Source organism: Anopheles nili, chromosome 3 (genome assembly GCF_943737925.1).
Source record: "Anopheles nili chromosome 3, idAnoNiliSN_F5_01, whole genome shotgun sequence".
Classification (NCBI taxonomy): domain Eukaryota; kingdom Metazoa; phylum Arthropoda; class Insecta; order Diptera; family Culicidae; genus Anopheles; species Anopheles nili.
Window position 1 is genome coordinate 75904669 of NC_071292.1, and position 24173 is coordinate 75928841.

At 37.4% G+C, this 24173-nt stretch overlaps 4 protein-coding genes across 5 annotated transcripts; 2 read left to right on the forward strand and 2 right to left on the reverse strand.

Moving 5' to 3' along the window:
* The first annotated feature begins 6645 nt into the window (after nt 1–6645).
* Nucleotides 6646–12009, forward strand: LOC128723303 (FMRFamide-related peptides). Its single transcript, XM_053817028.1, has 2 exons — nt 6646–6661; nt 10068–12009. Exons 1-2 carry the CDS (start codon nt 6646–6648, stop codon nt 11051–11053), a joined length of 1002 nt encoding a protein of 333 aa, XP_053673003.1. The 3' UTR covers nt 11054–12009.
* An 815-nt stretch (nt 12010–12824) lies between these two features.
* On the forward strand, nt 12825–14500 carry LOC128725087 (uncharacterized). Its single transcript, XM_053818805.1, has 3 exons — nt 12825–12918; nt 12997–13129; nt 13186–14500. The coding sequence occupies exons 1-3, from the start codon at nt 12825–12827 to the stop codon at nt 14498–14500; spliced, it is 1542 nt and encodes a 513-aa protein (XP_053674780.1).
* Nucleotides 14501–14818: 318 nt separating this feature from the next.
* LOC128722962 (plasma membrane ascorbate-dependent reductase CYBRD1) lies at nt 14819–19056 on the reverse strand. 2 transcript variants are annotated; one of them, XM_053816657.1, is made up of 5 exons: nt 18974–19056; nt 15912–16167; nt 15638–15849; nt 15411–15565; nt 14819–15332 (listed from the first exon to the last, which is right to left on the reverse strand). In XM_053816657.1, exons 2-5 carry the CDS (start codon nt 16120–16122, stop codon nt 15158–15160), a joined length of 753 nt encoding a protein of 250 aa, XP_053672632.1. In that variant the 5' UTR covers nt 16123–16167; nt 18974–19056; the 3' UTR covers nt 14819–15157. The 2 variants fall into 2 exon arrangements, with proteins under 2 accessions (XP_053672632.1, XP_053672633.1); XM_053816658.1 differs by lacking the exon at nt 18974–19056 and adding an exon at nt 17915–18002.
* Nucleotides 19057–19735: 679 nt separating this feature from the next.
* LOC128727364 (activin receptor type-1) lies at nt 19736–23628 on the reverse strand. Its single transcript, XM_053821268.1, has 10 exons — nt 23574–23628; nt 23110–23224; nt 22921–22956; nt 22438–22754; nt 22154–22377; nt 21865–22079; nt 21566–21788; nt 21307–21494; nt 20999–21224; nt 19736–20898 (listed from the first exon to the last, which is right to left on the reverse strand). Exons 1-10 carry the CDS (start codon nt 23626–23628, stop codon nt 20743–20745), a joined length of 1755 nt encoding a protein of 584 aa, XP_053677243.1. The 3' UTR covers nt 19736–20742.
* Nucleotides 23629–24173: the final 545 nt, after the last annotated feature.

Sequence of the window (24173 nt, forward strand, 5' to 3'; positions counted from 1 at the left end):
TTCAAAACAGTTTAATATCTAAGGGAATTTCCATATGTATGCCACGAACGAATGACACAATTCTAAATAGCTTGACACCTACGAGAAATTCTATATTTATGTTGATTCAATGCATTAATGCACGTACGAATCGTGCAAAACAAAAAATACCAAATCTATTGAGCAAAATGGAAAGTTTATTTGTTCTATTTCAAATTTTTTACATGTTCTTGTTTTTTTACGTCCTCAATAGTAATATTTTTCTTCTGGTTATCATAATATAACTGTAGTAATCAGTCTTCAGTATATTTGAACATTTAGTATTTTTTTCAAACCAACTTATAGCATTATTTAAAAAATCAACGCTTCTGAAGCGACACTTCAAGCAATGACATTTCACGTCCTGATCTTCTATTATTCACGAAAAAGGGGCACTTTTACCAAATGTCTATTCAAGTAGCGAAGTGCCGAGTTATAGGTCTAATAAAACAAATCCCCACTCGCAACAGTACACACAGAAGCTTTCGGAAACCTTTTCCCGATGTCTCGAGTCGAAGCTATCACTATGAGAACGTGGGTTAGGGTGGAAAAATTAGCACATCTTTTCCTGCATCGTTGCGCTTCATTAATGGCAAATTGCCACCGTCATGTCAGTATCATCGATCATGAGGATGCATTTGCCATCGAGCACCAACCATTACGGAAAACATGCAGAAGCGAAAACATATCGTGTCTTCCTGGACTATATCCTCGTACCATTACTGACGTGTCCCATACGCGGGCTGAACCACGAGGTGTCGCGCCCCACTTGTGGCACTTGTAACACCAGCGATGCGTATTACTTCAAGGAGTCTGGGACGCATTAGAGCCGGTAGAGGATTGAGAGTAATTTTCGTGCGTAATGGCAGTAGGTTTTATGCCGTTTGTGAGCGTGTCAGCGTAGAGAAGAAAGCCCTACGTAGGCGTTCAAGTCCCTCACACGTAGGTTGTGGGTTGCGGTAGATCAAACAAGGCAATTAGTGTGATTAAGCGTGTACGTGAGAATAGCAACAGGATAATTTACGCGACGGCTGCAAAGAGAGTTAAAGTTCTCTTTCATAAAGATTGCGTAACAGATACCAATAGTATAAAATAAAATGGACAATGTGTGCAATTGATATTTTTGCGATCATTGCATACGTTATTATTTCACCTTCTTATCCGTTGAAGACGTTGAGCACTACGGATGCTAGTATTAACATATTTGATTAAGATAAAAAATTCAAACCAAAATAAAACATTTATTTGTCTGAAATAATGATTTATAAAGATCCTAAATCATTATTTTCAGAAAATTTCTTTTATATAAAAACTACCAATGGTTAAACATGACTCACATGAATTTTTTTGTAATATAAATTTTTCTGCCTGCTTGACTTTCAAATTATCTCTTCTAATGTTCGTTATTAAATCACGGAGAATACATAATTTAATTGTTTCATATCTTGCTTAAACAAGAAACGTAGTTATTACATGAGTCCAGTCAACTTGCTACTAAACATTAAATTATTATTACATCAGCTGTAGATAGCGCTGGAATACGGATAACAATATCGTTTTGAATACCACTGTTTGATGAAAGCTACTTACGCGGAGCCAAACGGAATCACCCACCTATTTTCTTTTGTACCCGAGAATGTATGGCCTGCCATAATAAACAGTTGTATTTTCGTAGTTCCCGGCGGATATTAACCGTTTCTCATATGTCTCACGACTCGGTTTTGTAATAAAAGCGAGTGAAAAGTTCAAGAAATAAACAGTCCGATCATGATACCGCCCGATGATAAAACATACTTCTGAATTTGCTGTCAACTTGATGCAATGAGCTGGGATGATGAGGATGAGGATGAGCTGGGATCATTAGTAAAATTTTTAAATCCCGATTAGCAAATGATCAGAGTTTGATTTTTCTGCTGCTCGTCCGATATATATTTCGTCTTTTCCCATTTTAACATCGCATCGCATAGCATCTGTCTTATTCACCTGGTTACCTATAACATTGATGTTAAGAGTAAACAAAGGGTGATATAGTTTATTTATAGTCGAAGCACCGGTTCCGTTGATGTACCAATTAGAAATTCACCAAAAATACCAACGAGCAGGCTAACGATCGATAAGCTCACTTTACAAGGTCGTTAAATTTTGAAAATTATTCTTCAAACCCAGCCTGTCAGTTTCGGTAGGAAGCTATAGGGAATTCAACTAATGAACCATGCCGTACGCCGACGCCTCCGTAATGACACTGGATTGTATTCCTGCGGGAGTAAAGAATGTATCATTCAATGTTGCTATTCTACAGTTCACATTATAATATTTTTATCAGTATTTTCAGTATTATTTTGTTGATGACTGAATAAATTTATCCAATAGCACTCCGGATGTTGAATATTTGATTACACAAATAATAACAAACACGATGAGTAAATTCAAATATTTACCAACTAACAATGGCATTTGTATATTTGTTTTAATACACCAATAATATGAAATAAAAATAGCTATAAAGTTATTGCAAATATTTAATACATTTGACAGAATCTCTTCTTCTTATCATTAAATGGCTCAACAACTGATGTACGACCAAGGCATGCCTGGCTAAGGTTTTTTATGACTTGAAATTTTCACTTAGCTGGATAATTAGTCTTGCGTAATGAGTAGAAACTAACTAACCAACTCTACCATAAGTTGAATCCCTCAAATTTCCCAGACCAAAGATTCTCCCAAAAAGAGTCGTTACTGCAATACAACATGTGAAAAATATAAAAATCTATTAATTAAAAAGAAATGAAACATAAGATTTTGCCTATAATAAATCAACGATGTAAAAAACTGGAAATAAAATATAGAACACTGTTATAGCCATATTAGCGACAAAAGGCTGCGTGTGCACTAATACCTGACTTGGACAGCGTGGTGAGGTTTTGTCTTAGCTCAAGCTTCAGAGGATTTCTTTAACGTATATTTTATGTAACATATGTTTTTTATTCAAGGGAAATCACTGTTATAATTATATTAAATAATACTTAATTATAAAAAATAACTTTATATATATGCATTAAATGGTCTCAAGCACATATTGCAAATATAACCCAATCAAAAACATGTCTTCTAGATTATACAAAATCTTTTTGGAAAAATAAAAGCTGTATTCAACCAAAAATACTTACAGAGAATATCATTTTAAGTATTTTTAAACACATTTTTACATTACTCCAGTTTGTTTTCAATAAATTTTCTACAGCCAACCACACTGTGCTCTATTATTCATAACACTGGAAACATAACTTACTCCCGCTGATGGGTAACAACACTGTTGTCATCAATTTGTATATAGTTGCAAAGCTAAAACGTTGGTGTTGAGTAATAGTTTCCGTCGTAAAACTAATTGGATAAAAAAACAAACTTAAGCCAAAGGATAAATACCCATACACCACTGAAAAATTGCTTGGGACCATCAAATAGCGGTGTCGTCCGTAAACTGTTTGGATTATACTTAATTGCCCTTTTGCAACGTGGGCAGTCGGCACACGAGATTGGAGAAAAGAGACAGAGTCGGCCGAAACTCCTTCCAAAACTATAACAAATTCTCATAACCGATAAAAACCAGTGAACATCGTTACCGCCAACCCTTTGTCCCTTTTAAATCAATTTTCTATAAGTTTCGAGCGGTTTACAGTAACCATAGACAAGCATATCTGATAGATTAAAAGGATTCTTTTTTCTTTCGCCTTCCTTTTAGTTTTCACACTTTTGTCGTTTCTCTTCTCCGGTCAAAATTTGGTCCCATTTGCATTCGATAATTAATTTTTTTATTTTTATATTTTTGACAGGCTGATTTTTTTTATATAAATTTTTTATCGTTCTACTATTGCTATGCCTTTGTAACGATGTAAATTTTGAACCAAAATGTAATTTAGATATTCGGTTTTGAGGTAATTTTACAAAAAATTTAATTATTATTATGTTTTCTAATCTACTTTATAATCTAGTGTATTTAAATAAATGACTCAAGATGTATGTTTAAATAACATGTACTATGAATTCAAGAAGTTAACTAACCAATAAGTTAAGCACAAACCATGTAGTGCAGGTAGCTCATTTGAGCAAATATAAATATAAGATACTAAAAATAATTTATTCACTACCCTTTTCCATTTTCAATCCAACAGCTTGGCATATATCAAATATTGGATCTGTCGCAAAATTCGTCTCATCCCCTCTCAGTAGCTGACATAGTGTTGTCATACTATTACGTTTTGCTCTACGTACTCTGATATACAGTCGAAAATCAATCGATCCTGCCAAAACCGGATGACAGAATGCACTACAGTCCAAGTCAAGCAACCCGAGCCTCGCAATAGACAAATCCCATTTTTGTTGAGCAGACTGCACCGTCCCAGCACACACGGACGCAATCGCGATATTATGTCGTCATCTTGGTGATTTTCTGAATCCGAGCTCGAGCCTATGAAGCATAAGTTCATTTTTTTATGTGGCTCCCTCTCGAGTTTTAGGAGTTAGGACACTTTGGCTGCTCAGCTCTATATGCAACGTCTACTTATCGGCGTCTGCATGAATGCAACCGCACTGTTCTGTCGAACGAAACTAGCATGGCCTACATGTCTTGCATCAACATAGATGGCCATGGCTGCAATGAAAATAAAATAAATGTTGCATCTAGATTCCGGAAACGGTCAACTCAATTTGATCCTTGTGTGCAAACGAGCTATGGCATTGGTCATTTGGGTTTAGGGTGTTACGCTTTGTCATAGCCTTTTAGAAACGAGACTATCCATTGATAGAAATTTCACATCCTATGCGAAAAGCCTCCAACTTCATAGATGTAAAAGACTAGATTTGTATTTATTATGCTTTTTTGCATTTGTTATAACGATTGTACGGTTAAATTTGAAGAACAAAATTTTGTATGAGAACATTCTATAACAACTTCATATGCGCACGTATGAGTACTTATCAAGAACATCGTTTTTTTCTTTGGTTATGTAAATGAATATTGTCTCCAACTTTGAAAACATTGACTTACGATAGCGTACTGGAATATTGTATAAAGTTGAAGTTGAAGTTTTTCAGAAGAATTGAGTTGACTTATTCTTAGCTGTATATAAAGTACACTATCATCAACAGAAAAGAAGATGTTTGTCAGTTGCCATTGCCTTTATCAAAATGATAAAAATAAATAAAATTTTAAAAGAAACATGTTCTTAGTATCTTCAGAAGTAAAACAATGGAATGTTTTATGCATGCAATGCAAAAATACAATTAAAATTTGTATAAACCTATAAGGCTAAATCATATTGATTTGCCAATTATACTGAAATTGTGTGCTACAACTAATTACATTGTATTTATTCTTTAAAATGTATTTTATTTTAAAATAATATAAAATTCTAATTATCTTTCTGTTCTTTACCAAGGTATTGTTTTATTATTTAAAGCCATTCAAACTATGATTACTGTGAATGATTCCTAAATTTTCACTGTTAGTTAATAAAAAATAAGGCTAATATAGAAAAGAAATGCCCAAAAATAATTGTCCTAGTTGAGTATGGATAACCATAGATACGGCCCGTATTTACAATATCCAACAATAGAAACATTTTTTGAAACATGAATAATTTTTTTATTAAACATTTTTGCCACACTTCACTGTTTATCGTATATTTATCAACATAGTATCGTTCGTAAAACCCTAAACAGAATAGAGTCAAACATAATAGCAAGATCGTCCGCGTGAGCTCGAAATCATTAAACCCACTCGCCCGAGCAGGTTGGATCCGGCAGTATCCCACGATACCAACATCACCATCGTTAGGACATCACAGTACAACCGAAGTTTAGTATACTGAATGAAAAAAGCAAAACAAAACAACAAAAAAGATCCCGACCCGAAAGGAACACTTCGACTCGTAATGCCCGCGTGTATCACGTTCATCTCATGCAGCGTGCGATTGTGTGCCTGTGTAGAAATGCTTGGCGCACGCATACGCTACGCCGAACTTTTTTTTGCTAGCACGACAAGCCACGACGGACCACGACGAGCCAGGCTCGGCGAGTTAAAAAGGCACGTTGACGACGGGTCACACTCAGTGTCGAACAGCATTGCAAACGGACTACCCAGAAAACCAAAAAAAAACAAAGAAGGGTACTACGTAAACGCACAAGATGTGCTGGTGAGAAGAAGAACACGTAAACAAAAATCTGATCGCAGACGTGCTTCAGGCGCGCACGTGGCTTGGCGCTGTAATTACGAAAGACTGGGCGTCTCCATCGTAATCCACAATCGGACTGAAGAATTTCAAATACAAGTGAGGTGATAAGTGACATGAGTACTGTACCTACTCGAAAGTAGATAACGTGGTGCTTTGTTTGATCGAGTGCGCAAAAAAGTGAATACGTGCATCTCCTCAAAATAAAAACCGTGATATCTGTTCCTCATATTCTTACCACATTGTTGAAACTATGGAGCTCGCGCCGTCGGAGGCCTAAGCCCCTCGCTAATAACGCCTCAAAGTGTTGCAAGCCAACCAACGTGCTTTTTACAAGCAGTACACTTTCCTTTATGAGCAGCAAAACCGTTCCCGTAGCGAAACCGGAGGATCGTGAAAAATGTTCCCATGTGCTGGTAAAAATAACTGATCAAATGAAAGTAGCAGGAATGCAAGAAATTTAGATGATGAAAAAAAAACTATTCAAGGGGTGATGAGAATAGAAAAAAATAAATGCTGGGTGCGCTTCCATTATGTGCTTTAATTGAGTGATATTTTAGTATTAATTAGGTGTTGACGACATTTTTTCAATTCGTTGCTTTCCATCTCTTGCCGCATTTCGACCAAGTAAATTGGTGATAAATGCATTTTGTGCATATTCCATTCCTCACATGCTTTATCTTTTCGTCTCTCTAAAGGTGAGCGATCAACGAAATGTTTACTCAGAAATTTGGGACAACATAGTGAGACCCCCACGTACCTACCACATACGAAGATGCATCGCTACGATATGTCCAGCCCCCACGATGGGGTTCCAATTTCTAGCATACAAATTTTGGCGACCGAACCGAAGCCAGCAATTGCGTCACGAATGAACTGGGAACGCTCCTCTCCTGCCGAAAATTTTTGCCCTGTGGTGTTGTAAACTGCACGATCGGCTTCCGGTTCCGGTCTGATATTTTTGCGTTTTGTCGCTTCCTATGTCCTTCCGTCTTCATGTCGCCACTTTCCTGTGTCCAGCACCTTTGATGCTTTGGTGAATGGTTTATCGATTGAATCGCGCGGAAGGAGATGCATCTTTTCTATCTTTGGCCGCATGCCCACGGAAGGGCACTATCCAAGTTGCGTTTCGGACTTGGTGGCGTCGGCAGTTTGTTTGTGTGTTTGTGGAGCAAGAATGAATTTGGTTTATTGTTTTGTTCTCTCTGCCTTGCTGTTATATTTTTCATTACTAGTCCGGACGTTGAAATCTCAGGCCGACTGACGCACGTACTATACGGAAAAGCTATGGAATTGCATGATTTAACGGGAAAGGTAGTGAAATGTGGTTTATTGGTGAGCTGCGCAAGCAGAAAGATAATCGGTAAAACGTTCGTTTCCGGCATTTTTCGTCTTTTATAATTAAGCGAAAGCCGCTTGTATCTTCTGCTTTCCTTTTCTCCTGTGTGGTGCCTTTGCCATCCATTTGCAACCATGAAATTTCATTACAAAATGCGTGGCAGATTCGTAGAAAATTGAATGAAATTATCGATCTCAACCGGATAAGAGGCAGAGTATTGGACGAAAAATTTCCTAAGCAATGAGAAGTGGTCCAGCAATAATGAACTCTTGCGTCTATGACATGAGCTCTCATTAGCTAATTATTCGAATGAATGAGTTGCTCGATGGCCAACGTTAGATGATTCAATGTACTTTTGTCGGAATGCATCGGAAAATAAAAAAATATTCAATTAATTTTTTTCTCGTACATTGAATGAGTTGCTAAACACAGAGCCTTTTGTTTATATTCTGATGGTGTCAACATACGACTAAAAAAATTACGTAGAAATGTGGTAAGGATACTCGGTAGTGCTATGCTTCGAGATAAGAAAACATAAAGCTACCTTCAAAAGTGCCTTTATCGATATATAAATGTTATTATTACGGATGAATAAATGCGCCATGAGCAAAATAAAACAGAAGACCGTTTAAAAAACATCACTTTTGCTATCCAGAGTTTCCAAAATGTTAATGTTGGGAATATTACATATGGTGGTAAAATATCCTATTCAGGACGGCATTCGTATACTGTTTATGTCTACTATGAGAAATTAAGTAACAAAAAACACACCACAATTTATTTTATTGATGGTGAAGTGATGGTGATGGTGATGGAGAGGCAACTATTATAAGCCTTTGTATTATAGACATATTATGAGGAATCAAATATCTAAAAAAAATCATGACGTTGCGTAAGCCATTTCAATTCATGGTTTCATCCGTTGCGTTAGTTTGATTTATACCATACAAATCAGGAGCTTTAAAAGATATATTCAAATATGTTTTGCAAAGATCATTTTACAATCAAGTAAAAAAATGCAGTATTGAGTACCACAATTGTACGGTCATTTTAGCGACGCTCAGCTTCTGGGACAATCAGTCAGGTAACCTGAAGAAAAATCGTCCAAAAATAAATACCCATTACATTGCAAAACGCCATCACCCAACAGAGATAACGCGGGATGGCGGGGAAATATCACATATCTTTTTCTACAGCAAAACCCTCTGCTCCACTGCTCCACCCATGAGTTTCTTTCACCAAGACAAACCACTTGTTACACCTTCCCACTTCAAGTGGCGTTGGGTTCTTTGCATGCGTAGTGTTTTGCGTACTGATCAAACGAGTGACACATGGACAGCCCATCGGGTCAACATTAGCCATTTCTCTAGAAAGTTTGTAATTGGAAACCCGTACAGCTATGGTAAAGAAAAGTTGGTTTTCGGTTACATGCCATGTTAAAGATTGCTTCTTAAGCGTTCGTAGGTTTTGGAGGGAGTTAAAAAGAGGGACCGCATTGAACAACAATTGAATATAGAGGAATGCAGTAAGCCTTTATAAAATTAAGAGGCGATAGGAAAGCTAAAATACAACAACAAAACAATAGATAGAACAACAAAAGTTCTGGAATAGGAGTGAGGAATCCACAGGTCGTTTAAAAATTGCTCACCACGCACGAAAACGTTATAAACCCAGAATATGAATTGGTTTCCAAAAATACTATTATATTTATGTATATATATTTATGTATATATACAAATATATTTACACATATATATATATATATATATATATATATATATATATATATATATATATATATATATATATATATATATATATATATATATATATATATATATATATATATATAAATATATTTATATATTCGCACCCGCCTATAAACAGTGCCCTGAAAACCTGGTTTCACGAATGAGAGGAATTGTTGAACAATGCAAAAAATAACTAGGTCAGAAAAAAGGTAAAGAATTCATACACGCAATATATCAATAATCTACACAAAAGCGAACCCACCATCTCCGACATTGACGCCACTGACAACCACAGCAAGATTTGGTTTCCCGTATGAGCAGACAGCAGTCGTCCTGAAGCTCGTCGCACCATTTTGTAAAAGTTATAAAAAAGCGCTGCTGACTAAATAAATCAACTTCGCACTCTCGTAACCATACCAAGGGTCATAATTAGAATCAAATTTATTTTTTCACTTCCCCTGTTCCCAGCATTTCGTCTTCATCTACCGAACGTTTGTCCTAGTTTACGTTCAAGTCCATTTTATAAAAAACCCTTTTTTTCTGCAACAGCTTCGGAGAAATTTCCATCGTCATCTATTTTTTACTTCGGCGGCATGTGAATTTTTATTCCTAGAAGCTTGTTCTGGTATCAACTCGATCTCGGGCCGTGTTTTTTTATCTACCCGAACGATTATCAAAAATTGCTACTATCATCAATATTTCTTTTTTCTCGTCTTCTCGCTTTACAAACAGATAGCAAGACCAGTAGCAGTAGTAACATTGGTGGCGGCGGTTGCACCAGCAGTAGTATAATGAAGTTCTACCTATTCGTTGCCATTGTCGTATGCGAATCGTGCAATTACTTCTCACGTGCGGAGTATGACGCGATCGGGGAGCTAGTGGGACCTGGACATCGATTGGCGCTAGAAGAATATAGAGAAACAGGTTATGAACCGTGGTACCCATGGGCGGGTGGTACCGTGAAACGCAACGCTAAGTCAGACATTCAAACACGCCGCCGTAGCGCCCTCGACAAGAATTTCATGCGGTTTGGACGCTCGGACCGAGATATTTCACGACAGACACGTGCCAACCTGATGCGATTCGGGCGCCCAGACCGAAACTTCCTGCGGTTTGGCCGGGACAGTCGGACGTATGAAATTGAAGGTCGCGAAGACGACTTAAGTAAAGAGTATGCAACCTCTACCGAACAGCTGGAGCCACTAGTCAGAGGAGATGAATCCAGCATGGCCAGTAAGCGAAATAGCGCTGGAGGCACCTCTGAGGAAATGTTTGAAGGGACAGATCTGTCAGAGTCGGGAGAGCAGATCAAACCGAAGCAGATCGTGTACTACCGGCGTGATTCGCCGAAAAATTTGATGCGATTTGGGAAGCGGCGCTCGGGGAGTTCCGGATACATGCGCTTCGGTCGAGCTGGGAACTTGATGAGATTCGGACGATCAGGCGACGAACCCTCCGATCCGTTTGGACGTTCGTCCCGTTTTAGCAATCCGATGCGTTTTGGTCGTGCCGGTAATCTGATGCGGTTTGGTAGAACTAGTAATAAGACCAGAGTGGCTATTAGCGTATCGAATGCGACCGGTCAACCGCCTTCGGATACGTTACCACCAAACTTACATGAATTGTTCGAGAAGAAACCTGCTATCCGTGAGTTGCAGGAAGCGATAGAGGTAGCCGAAATGGACGATAGTGTTCCGTTGTACATAGTGGATAAGTAGTGTGCATCCGATCACACAACGGCTAACATGGCACTTGATTGTACAGGGCAAACCAGGAAATAATGGATAGAGAAGAATAAGGACGGCAGAGGAAAACAAGATACCACGACAACACATCCTAAACAGATAACCCCTCTCTCCTTCGTTCCGTGCAGCAAAATGGCGTATTGTTGATAGAACTACACTCATGAACACGAGCAACACTAATCTTCAAAATATTTGCGTTCATCGTGTGAAACGATCCCAAAAAGAAAAGGCTGGTATCAACAATGCTGTTCCATTTTGCGTCACACACACATACACACGGCACGGACGTGGATGAGATCGGCTACTGCAGTAAGCGGAAAAGGATGTGAAGGAAGAAAAAGCTATCGCTAATCATCTGACCGAAAGAACGAAAAATAGACACCTTACTCGTACGCGATATTATCAAATAATCTCCCTGTTTCGCTAGTGTCCATTGGAACGCATCGTCGCTTCGAACGATTAAGGTAAAGAGCTAAAGATAACCATGTCCTCCTGGCTATGGGGGAAGCAAGGATATGAAAATCCAAGATGTAAACTAACGGCAAAAATGGAAGTCATATAGAATATGGCTGAAGTTATATACAATACGCTACCGCTGGGAAGCTGTATTTGAATACTGAAGTAGTAGAACTGAATCATAACAAAGCAACGCAAGACAGCGACGATTAATATGTTTCAATATATACGTATACATCTACAAAAACACGCAAGAATAAATTATTATAATAAAAACAAAAGTTAGTAACGCGGCAGAAGCAGGAGGCAACTTATACCTTAGCAAAACACAGGTCCTTTCTTCATCATGTTTGTGTGCTGTGTACACTACAGAACAAGCATTAAACGTTGTTATAATCAGAGCAACCGCAAATAAAACTACCATTAGATATGATGGACGAGAAACTGGTCATATATGTATAAAATAAAGTAATCCATTGATTTTACCCTTCATTAGCAATTTTATTGCTCAGCGTCTATATGATTTTTTCTTAGATTTTCATTCACAAATATTTGTTTACTTTTCAATTCACAATAAAAGCTTTTCAGAAACAATTGAAAATGTTAGAGCTTGTACAAAAGCGTTCTAAAAGCATGCTAAACTAAGGCAAATTTGGCAATTCCAAAGTAAAATTATACTTGGGAATGAATTAAAAATGACGTACAAATAATAGCATACCATACGGTATCTACCAGTACCAGTACAGATGGTTGCTGATAATATATGATACAAGATTATCAAATCAGATAATCAATATTATGAAAAACAAAGAAATTTATATTTTTTTATAAAATAGCCTTAATAACAATACAAAAATACTTCAAAACAAAATTGAATTCCAATACCAAAAACCTATTCTTTAATTATTTTCTTTGAAAAAGCTTTCGATGTGAAACATTTCAAAAGTAAAGCTTTCCCACTCACCTGAAACATTTCATTTGATAAATGTCTGTTCGCCAGTACGTATTTTTCATGGACGTATCAATTAAATTACTCAATTGGTATACAACATTTAAAGGCCGCAAATGTAGCAATATTTTGGCTTTGTCTGGTATTTTACAGGTTCCCTTAAACAACAATAAAAAAACCCGTCGTAACTAGTTTTAAGCTATATAAGTAGGCTTTGAAACTAATTTTCATTTATTTGACAAATTAAATTCTTAGTCAGCTTGTTGCTACAAAATATCTTAAAGATATCTGCAAAATTTTTATAAATATCAAATATAGCAGAAAGAGCTATTCAAAATCATGAATCAAATACCTGACTTTATAGATGTGTCAGCTCGTATAGTACAAAAAAGTCATCGTGTGCAAGTTAGAAAAACTCATACAATTCCATATGGTAAGTTGCACAAAAGGGGTATAATTTTAAACAACTTCATTAACCATACGAAATTGAACGTATTTCCTTGCCTTCAAGTAATTCAAGTTCGGGCACTCGATGGGCAAAGTAAATCGCCGAAGCAAAGCTTTATACAGCCAAATCTTTGTGAATCGCAACAGGTGGGCATCCTCAGGGGTTTATCCGAACTTCCCAAACAACATAAAAACAGGTAAGTAACAATAGCATATTTTAAAATACCACTCATCATACGTTGGTTATTTTTAGCGATGACATCTTAAAACACCTCGCCGTTGTTTACCTTTACACGGTACTGAAATTTCCACCCAGATGGACTTCACAAACGTTTAAAGAGATAGCTGAGCTAGAAACGAGCATTGATAAGACTAAATTGGGGATTAAACTTCCAATTCCACGGGATGGCAAAATTTACACTGTCCATCTCTCAAACACCATGTTAAAAGGATGCCTTGAAATGCGGCAAGAACAGTCCGGGCAAATTCACCTGAACATTATCGAAGCACTTGCACGAATCAAGCGAGGAAAGTCTGCTATTTGGAAGTGCGACTCGGTTTTTTTCCTTATTAGCCGTTCCTCGACAGGGTGGTATTTTTATACCATGAATTTGCAGAACCGACCAACATTGATGTTCTTTAGCTGTTCACAACTGATGGTGAATCTCGTCCAGAACTCATACGGTTGCACAGGACGCTCGAAGTACTTTCTCTCAAATGTGGTACTCCACTCGGTCGAGGACGGTGACATAATGCGCATCGTATGGAAAATGAAGCACAGTGCTGGCATGAGGATGGTTTCACCACTGGAGGCCCTCCTACACGGGAACTGCTACTTAGTGCAACCCAGCTTGGAGCGATCGTTGGAAATTGTTCTGAACTTATTAGAGTACGCGATGATTGAATCGTCAAAACCGCGAGCGTGGGACAACAAGCTGCTGAATAGATGCTTCAGACGTAAGCCGACCCACGCGAAAGCAGCCGAAAAAATTGTCGATTTCATACGTAATCGAAACGGATTAGATTACACCATCGCTTCGTACAATCTGACCTCTAAGACTTCACCCATCGGACACCGCCAGAGGAAGTATTTCGAGAAGCATGTCAGTTACCTACTCGCCTCCTGTACAACGCTGCTCGTGATTGGACTTGACTGTTGTTTCTTGTTGTGGACGAAAGATGATTTCATCTATTGGTTTAGCCCGTATCAGTACAGCGACTTGCAGGAGAAGCCGGAGGTGCTACAACACCGAGCCAGCTTCCTACACATGACCAACTCGCTCGCCAAGGCATCGAAAGCGCTGTTCGAGTACTTGTACGAACTAGGCATTTTTCCCGATCATACGATCGAGTTACTATCGGTAACGGTCGATGAGTCTAAAGCGGACATTGGAATAGCCGAAGACGATGAGGATTCGCCCGATCACGAATGCCTCACCATACCTCTAACCGATGAGACAGGATGGGTTAGTTTCTACTCTCCAGCCAATCACTCGCCGTCCGAGTTGCGGTTGGCCAGACAGATGCTGGACATGGTCTATCGATCGATCGAAGCAAAATGCGGATGAATTGTAAGTGGTGTGCTATAGCATATGCAAAACGAATAAACCACACCTTCACTGCACGTGTAAGCAATATGTAGCATAATTCGAACCAAAGAAGGAGTGATACACTCTCAGACATTACGATCTAATCTAGAGGTTCTCACACGTTTTGTCCATTAATTTATTGGTGGATTTTATGTGTCATATATTATTCCTACATAATATATACATATACATATATATATATATATATATATATATATATATATATATATATATATATATATATATATATATATATATATATATATATATATACATATATATACATCCATATATATATACACAAGAATACAAATGTGTACAACAATCTAAGCACAGATTAGTAGCAGTGCCTCAAATGAGGCTATCGTTTCACGAGCTATCTTTTCACGAATAGATGAATATTGCATGCATAGTACATATGTTTTAATATTAACCCCTTTGCTTTTCATCATAAAAACTAATTATACAAACACTTGTTTATAATAGTACAAGCCTCCACAACTTAATCCCCAACTGCTCAATACAACGCGGATGGATTTACGACAGTTCATTGTGGAATGTGTATTTTAACTCATAAAAGACGTGTCAAGTCTGAACATCAAGCACCGTTGGATATACAAGCACCGCAACAGAAGATTAAGATGATCCAACGCTAGCACTATGTGTAAGGAGCATAACATCCTCAGGCAGTGGATGCCGTTTGTACTGATATTTGGTCACCAAAAATACAACTAATCCACCGTACACGATGAATAATAAACCGATCGTGTTGATTAGGATGCCCTGCGGTGGCAAAACGGCGTAGTCTGGGCTGCAAAATGATACAGTAATGGAGAAGTTCGTCTAAATGCTAGTAAGGATTCGATTAAACACTTAAAGTTGCTCTTACACTGCAAAAATAGCCTTTTCTAGTAATCCCAGTAGTGCCGCTGCGATAGCCATCACAAAGCCGGCAATTCCGAAGAACACGTGTACAGGCATGTAAGAAGATCGTAGCTGTTCCCGAACTCCAGGGAATAGATATGATGAGAATCCGAAGACGTACTATAGGATAGAAATGTTTAATTAAAACGGTTTCAAGTTTTTTAGATACCCATACATCCGGTAGTGATTTACCTGCAACGAAAACAATAGCACGGCAGACAAACCGACCCATGAGTGCAGCGTGTACATGTTTGGAATAGGTCGCGGCTTAGCGAGATTGTGCGAGTCAAAGACGGCTACCAGAGCGATTACCGTAAAGATAAAGGCAGCTGCATGGATGGTGGCGTGCATTATTTTTAGCGGCTTCTTGCGTGCATAGCGGAATCCACGGTAGATCAGGATAGCTAAAAAGAAAAAAATATCTAGAAAATTCCGCAGCAAAGCCATCGAACCACCATTTACTCACAATTCCCATAGAGGAAGATCATGCCCACCGACATTAGCAGAGGATGCCAGTTGAACTGCAGTGATGGTCGCGAGGACCAACCTAACCCGTTAAGATGGATACCGATCCAACAACTCACCAGAATGATGATTGTGATCCCAACCAACTGCGTAACGAGATACATGATCCGGAAATTGTTGAGCGCCGAAGGCGGTGGCGGACTGTTATCCATCTTTTAATTTATGAAACTTTGCGCCGGTATAATACACGAGATGGGCTGTACATAAAGCAGAATAAAATTTCGCCGTAAATTTAATACATGGGTTGTCCTTGCACATGACTATAGCATCAGACAAATTGCATTTGATACGTTTACTGTCGTGTAATTTGAGTATTAGTTCCAAAAAAAAGTTTTTTTTATTACGACATCATGTCAAACTAGGCTTTTCAAAAGCAAGATTTATGAGCATACTGTTTTTCCGCCCATAAGTTGATTTGAAATACAAACTTAATCAGCATATATTCTTATTTTGAGGCTAAATATTATAGAAAGCCCTACACAATTTAAACGGCACACTTGTTAATGTTAGTTTTGCGGTTTTTAGTCATGTATGTATGTACCAGCTTCATTTGGGTATACCAGAATAAAAACCGTCGAATGACGAAACGATTGCATGACTCACACAGCACGTACTTAGCGGTGATCTAATTGTATTTCTCACATGTCATTTAGTCATATCTTTTTTACAACATCTGAAATTATTTCAATTGAAAAGTCCTCAACGAGCATATGAGTAAATTCTAATTTTACTTAGTTGAAAGTTTTAATTTAAAACAACAAAACAAATTCTGTGAAAGATGTGTTCATTCCAATTTAAATTGCTTCAATACCCATGGTTCCGCAGTATGATAAATGTTATAACTGTACTCTAACTTTCTCGAGAGCTTTATTTTTTTAACTTAATCATTTATCATTGCGTTTCATTATTCCTCTTGAAAAACGCCGATACTTCCGAGGTACGAGTTTAGTATGCCTATAAAATTCTGTCCTTCAAAAGATAAGATGGCATGGTTGTTCAACAGATCTGAGCAGCTGTATGCGTTTTTCCCACTTTTGCTTTCGTGAGTTAATTAATCTGCGCCGTGGTGCGTAAACAATCACAAAGCATCACAAAGTTAATAAATAATTGACCACAAAGACTCCATAAAAACGCAACAACAATGTTGCAAAAGGGTAGACCACGAAACGGCAGGTATATGACCGATTTCGATTTTACATGTATAACCTCTTTTCACGAGGAACGCGCGTTCCTCCCAGCTAAGCAGCGAGAAAATTCGAAACATAGCTTCGCTGCGTTGGTCAAACTGGCATGGTTGGTTGACTGGTATGAGAATATATATATATATATATATATATATATATATATATATATATATATATATATATATATATATATATATATATATATATATATATATATATGTATTCTAAAATTCCCAATTGCGATAAAAAAACGGTTTGCTCTGGTAGTAATATGTTAATTGATTTTTCCGGTGTTTCAACCCTCGTAATACGCGTGCATCTAATTTGGGTCTGAGCGTTTTGTGTATTCTATCGCATTCGTTTCACATCTCGTCGAGCCTATGCTGACAGATATGGTTTGATATTATACCGATTTTTCTTCTGCCATTTTTTCCTGTTGTTCTAGTATACAATCATTTTGTAATGTCATTTTTTCCTAGTATCCAATAGACGCAATCATCAAGCATGATCGAAGCTTTGGACAATTTTATTAAATGAATTTAATCCACACAATATTTTCGATATTTACTCAGACGCTGTTTTAAAAAAAATTGTTGCATAATAAGCTTTAAGCATGACTACATATAAAAAAGTTGAACAGAACAGAAAATATCGGAAAACCCCTTCACGATTGCTACAAAAAATACTATTAAACATACATCCGTTCTATTTACTGTTCAATCCACTAAATAAAACTCCGTTTATTACCATCAGCTGTTACCTTCGTATTGAGTACACAAAACCCACCCTGGTGCAAAGCTCTCGTCACAAACAACCATCGTATGAGCTATGATTTTCCTCCACGAGACGTGTGCAAACGTTCAGCATTTGGAAAGATACTGAGAGAAAACAGCGACTTCTCGTTTTCACCACCAGTACAGCTGCTTAATTTCGTATGGTTAACCCGACCCTACCGGCCAACAGAGGCCTTTTCGTACAATGCTAGTGAATCGTTTTTCTTTCCCAAATCATGTCAACAAACAGTTAATTGATCTTCCGCCCAGCATCCTTGATGGTGACGGTTAGAAAAATTGGTGAAATTGAAACATAAATATCCATATGCTGCCAAACAAAAGCTTTAATGCGGTTCGAGTTTGAGTGGCAAAATACGACGGCGAGTGTAGATATTATAACGGGTTAGTGATAAAATTATGTTCTGCACATCACGTTTGGTAAGATAAAATTCCTTTTGATAGCAAATAAAAGCTATCACTTGATACAAATGACGCAGCAAAAGAGCAACTTGTTGGAGCGCTATGAAATGTTTTGAGAACAGATTATGAAAAACTCATCTATTTATTTTTCCGTATGCACACAAAGTACGCAGGAAAACGGTGAACGGAAAAACAATGCCCCGCCTTCGTTTTTTTAAATCACCAAACTTTACTATTCGATCACCGTACTACCATCTGGTAGATTCGTTCTAGCCTTAGCATTCAGAAAACTCATCTGTTGCTCTCATGCTGTGACCAAAGAGAAAAGCTGACGGCAATTGGAGAAGGGGTTCCCGAAGATCTTATTATGAGAAATTGACGGTAATATGGAGATAGTTTGCGTTTTCCTAATTTTTCATCCCACTTTGATCATCCGCTAGCACAACTTGAGTAAAGCCAGAATAAAGAAGCATTACATTTTGTAAACTTTCTAACTTGTTTTAAGGAACTGGGTTAGCTTTTTTTGTGAATTTCCTCACTATAGAAAAAAACAGTTGTAAAGTTGGGAAACTGTATTTTTTATCTATTTGCCCACCGGTTGATACCAGATGGAGAAACATCAATACCTTTTCCCGTAACCTGTAAACTACCAACACTGTATCCACTTGTACACGCAAGACTCGTACGTCAAACAGAGCACAACTATTCCGCTACTCTAGATGTGAAGTCTAGGAAAGATATGCAACCGCTGTGAAATAGCATTTCGAGGTGGAACATGAGAGCAACGAGAGTGAGCTGGAAAATGGGCACTGCGGCACATGAGACTTTTATCAAGCCTTTGCTCAACCCACTGACAAAGGAGAGCTGGAGAGAATTTCCACTCTCCCTACAACCGTTTAATTTAGTTGGTTTAACCGATAACCTTGTTTGGTAGAGAATGGAGCATATTTTTCCCTATAGACCAGGTTGCTGACCGTGCGAAATCAAAAAGTTATTTTCAGAAAAAAGGTATCAGTTATCTTAGAAAAAAAAATGTACTAGGCCTTACCTCTGCACTAAAATGTTCTCTACCGTGCAACCAACGCTTTTCTCAAGCTCGGTTTTTCTGAAGCTTTTGTCAGCGTGGCAGCAGAGCTTTACGGATCAAAATTAAGTGTTTTGAATGAACAAAACAAAATAAACAATTAAAACATAAAAAATGTAAGTGTCTCAATGAAAACTTTAACAAAAAAAGGATTCTCAAGTGGTTTCTCATGTTTTAAAATATTAATATAATTGTGGTGAATTCATATAGGGCGAATAACATGGGTTTGAATCGATTATGGAAAAGGAATTTAAGATTTTTTTTATTATTTAGTATTTTTTTATTAAAATCTTTTAATACCGTCCTTAATAATAATTCTTGTTCCATTGTTAATTGTATTTCAACAGTTACAAATAGTATATAGACCGCATTTGTCTCGATATTTCCCCACTGTATCTATCCTTATTTACGAATTGCCAGTTTACCAGTACAAAAAAACAAGACTATTACAATATACAGGACTATATTTATTTGTTGTTGATGTTTATTTCTTTCGTTAGATTGTATTTATTTCATCCATAATTCTCCATGAAATTGAAATTGGTGTAGTTCAACCATGTTGATTTTCATTCGTAATAGTACCAGCCGATTTCGTGCAATATGCCGCAGCACATTGTTAGGCTCTTGGAGTCGCCCGTATTTGTTGTGTTTTTATTATTGCCTTCGTCGTCCAAACGATGAATGATAGATCGATAAAACAATTTTATTCTCTCAATTATACTTCGTAATTTTCATTAATCTATTTCATAGAATAAAATTCTATGTTTAACCTCTTTAAAGAATGTACATGTATAAAATTTTTTGTTACAACAAAATTCAAACTACGAAAATCATTATTCAATAAAAGCTAAATCTGCTAGAATTGTCAGTTTTTCTAGAATGCAGTTATGCCTCGCGAAAATCATATACGACATGGCGATGAAAAACGTGATACATATTAAATTCTACACCTTTCCTAGCAGACATAATTTTAATGATGACATTGATTACCAACGAACGACAAAGTTTACCCTTCTCGAATGTTTGGTTGCCCCTTTCTCTTCCTCAATGATGTTTGTTAAAATACCGTTAAAATCAATCAACTGAAACTGAAGCTTGAAACCTAATACACTTCTACATCCTATCATAAAAAATCTTAAATCTTATCATTCGTGTAAAAAAGCACGTAATAGTCTAGAATATGATGCAAAGAGTCCGCACGTACACTTCATGGCACGTTTGGTTATGTACGACCAACGCAGTTCCATATAATAATAAATTATATACAAGAGAAAATTAAGAGTGTTCTTTTCTATCGACGACCGCCTCCGATCATACCATCACTTCACCATCGAAACTTGGAATTTTAATAGCTTCATCGGAACTAGCCAGCTTCAGAAGGGTTTTTTTTATGCGTAGTGCGGGCAATCGAACGTTGGGATTCATATGCCAACATTCGCGCATCAGTTTCGACATGCTTGTGAGAAACTACGAAGAAGTGGTGCGAGGAATATAAAAAACATTTAAGGTAACAAATTAGTGATGCAAATTAAAAATGGCATATTTTGGTACTGGTAGCGTAACTTACCGGATCAGATGCCCATCGATTCTGAACCGATGGTCTATTGTTGTCTACACACACGACTTTGCGCATTTCTTCAAAACTGGGGTCAGAAGAAACATAGTCAAAAAATGGCACCTTGTATTCCTCAGCAATTCCACAAGAAATGGTTCGTCGACAAACTTCCCATAAGATGAGCCCAATAGCGTAAATATCAGCCTTTCGTAATGCGTCAAAACAATCCATACTAATGCTAAAATACACGTAAAATATAGGGACAATTAATGCAAGCAAACTAGACTAAACTTTTCATTTTCGAATGTTGCGTCTCGTACCTTTCGTCTAAAACTTCAGGTGCCATATAACGTTTTGTACCAACACGTGCTGTATTACCGATATCAATTTTGTTGGTTGTTTGGCTGTGCATTACTGCAAGACCGAAATCCGCTATAACGCACGTTCCGTTCGTGCGAATCAGTACATTTTTCGTTTTCAGATCTCTGTGTGCGATGGCCGGTTTTCCCTAAAACAACACAAAACAAATAACAAAGATTCGATGGCATGGTAGTTTCGAATTTTAAAAAAAATGCGAACCTCGGTACCAAATATCTCTGTATGTAGATGTACCAAGCCATTGGCGATGGACAGGCAAATAGTTATCATCTGATGCGTCGTAATGGCAGTACGGTTTAAATAATCAAACAGCGATCCTTGTGGATAATAGTGAGTAATGAGCCACAGCTGAGTGCAAGAGTTTCTAGACGTCATATCTGATCCAACGTATCCAAGTATGTTTTCATGTCGCAACAAGACCGTGCTAAAGTGAAAAATAAACAGAGCAGAAAATTAGTCACATATTAAATGCTACATATTCAACTATATCAACTACATACCCATAAATTTCAGTTTCACGCTTCCAGGAATCTTCGTCGCGACTAAAGAAAATTTTTACTGCTACACTTTCGCCGTGCCAAATACCCCGCCATACTTCACCATAACGACCACGACCAATGCATTCGCACAGTGACACTTGTTTGGCAAGCGTTCGTTGAATAAGTAAGGGCAACCCACTTCCAGATCCAGAAGTTACTGAATGTTGTAGATATTCCTGAAACGAAGTATTTTTGTAGATTAGAAATGTTCCAGAGAGTGTTCGTGCAAGTGCGTCCAACTAGCACGTACGCGTAGTGTACTATCTCCAGCGCTTGTGGCCCGAAGGACATCGTCATTGGTGTAATATGTCTCAGGATCATATTTTGTACGACTAGCGGCCATCCTTTTTCGATGCGCCCTACGCATACAATAAATAGCTGTAGCGGCGACAATAATAACAGTGCCAAACGGCAATAAAATGGCTCCAGCCATTTTAAGTACGAATGGATCTGCAACTGGAAGAGAGTTGGATACTATGCACAATGGCATGCTTCATTAACCTGAAGAAGAAATATCTATAAAAGAAAACTTACCCTTCATTGGCGGTAACTCTGGAAAGGATCCATTGTTGCAATAATCTCCGGCGCAACATTCTATATTGTACATTCTGGTACCGGAAATGTGACGTTTTTTCGGGCCAACGGCGGGAGCACCGGTGGAGATTTTTTGTTGATTCTGGCTACAATAAAGCGCCAATTGTTCGTGTTCAGTGGTACAACCTCGTTGAACATTTTCGTTGCCCTCCGGATCACGGGTCCGTGATTTCCAGCACTGTATTGCATTCTGACAGTAGTGCCCATGAGCAGCAGTATCAGCGCAGTCTGGTGGCTCGCATGAATAGCATTTGTATCTGCGAAAAGGTGTGTTAATGATTATATGCATGGTGGAATGGAAAATGGTGGAATGGAAAATGGAAATTTATGGTGCTGCTGGGCATATAACAAAAAAGTACTACAAACCATTATTCATGCCATAAAAAATAAATATTTCTAATCGTTGGGATAGTGCAAAGTTACCTTCGGCGTTTCATCCTTGTCTTTGACTTTGCGTGCCTTTTATGCCATTTGATATCAAGTAGAAGGGATCAATTAATAGGGGAATAATTAAGTTACAATCATTAAGAGCAACAGTCGTCTATTGGGAGCTGTATTATTTTTGTTTATTAAACCCGTGTGATGGGAGCGACCGGGTAAGAAACTACTCACCTAGGATGCGTTAAAATCGCGTTTTGCAAAGGTAAATTGCGATTGCCGGGAACAGATTCAATATCTATGTCAGTGTCATCCATTTCTTCCAGTAATTGGCTGCCATCAAGATCTCCTAGCGAATTATGAAATTGAAACAAATAATAACAGCCTCAGTCTAGACTAAGAAAACGAGCAACAATTCTGCACTTTGAATTCTGCAACTTCTAATCAGACATTCACTGGGCTGTTTTAGCCTTTCAAAATATTTCATTTTATTATTTTGATTATTTGAAGAATCATCAAGGTAATTTTACTTTCACAAAAGTTTAATGATAAATCGAAAATTATAAACAACCAAACCAACACCATCATTATCGTTATATTTACGCATTTTCTTCTAGTCTAAACTATTCTGTAGCATGCCAAAAATGCTTTTTCTTTAAATATTTTTACCATTTGATGGTTCAAAAGGGTAATTTTACCTTTGCAAAAGTTTAATGCTAAAAAGAAAATTATAAACAGCCGAGCCAACACCATCTTTGATTTATATTTTTTTCACCTTGTCAACATTTGTTTCTACCTTTTCTTCTTCTACGCATAGCTTTACTTGCTCAAGCTTTAGTTTTGTTGTGAACGTGTATTTAAATCCCTACACTCAATTCTTACACTGCGATGAGCCAACTCAGGGGCTATACACAACGTTTTATATCTACTATGGTTTCGAATTGAAATTCTTAACAAAGCAATGTAAACTTATTTTATCCGAAAAATCCCAGTATGGAACATGCTGTCCTTGTTGTGTACAAATTCTAAGTAATTACTGTTTTTATGTCTTGAGATTTCGGGCATTTCGTGAACTATAAAACCTTTTAGAATAATGAGTTCATACGATCACAGACAGTTGCGCCCGTCGCCCATTCAAAATTTGAATTAAAAAAAAAAGCTGCTTAGTTTAACTTTTTTTGAGTCATATAAATTATGATGTCTCTTTAGGTAACTAGTTCCGACAAATCCTGGCCTTAACTACGCATTTAACTATTAGAATTCGTTTGTTTTTAAATAAAAACTGTTGTAAAAATGTC

Bases quoted from the DNA above. Each gene is read 5' to 3' on its own strand.
- LOC128725087 (XM_053818805.1), top strand. From the start codon at position 12,825: ATGAATCAAATACCTGACTTTATAGATGTGTCAGCTCGTATAGTACAA. The intron at 12,919-12,996 runs GTAAGTTGCACA...CTTGCCTTCAAG, and splicing joins AACTCATACAATTCCATATG to TAATTCAAGTTCGGGCACTC. The intron at 13,130-13,185 runs GTAAGTAACAAT...GGTTATTTTTAG, and splicing joins CCCAAACAACATAAAAACAG to CGATGACATCTTAAAACACC.
- LOC128722962 (XM_053816657.1), bottom strand. From the start codon at position 16,122: ATGGATAACAGTCCGCCACCGCCTTCGGCGCTCAACAATTTCCGGATC. The intron at 15,566-15,637 runs GTAAATCACTAC...TCTATCCTATAG, and splicing joins TGCTATTGTTTTCGTTGCAG to TACGTCTTCGGATTCTCATC. The intron at 15,333-15,410 runs GTAAGAGCAACT...ATCATTTTGCAG, and splicing joins GAAAAGGCTATTTTTGCAGT to CCCAGACTACGCCGTTTTGC.
- LOC128727364 (XM_053821268.1), bottom strand. From the start codon at position 23,628: ATGGTGTTGGCTCGGCTGTTTATAATTTTCTTTTTAGCATTAAACTTT. The intron at 22,957-23,109 runs GTGAGTAGTTTC...ATGGCATAAAAG, and splicing joins GCGATTTTAACGCATCCTAG to GCACGCAAAGTCAAAGACAA. The intron at 21,495-21,565 runs GTTCGCATTTTT...GTGTTGTTTTAG, and splicing joins CAGAGATATTTGGTACCGAG to GGAAAACCGGCCATCGCACA.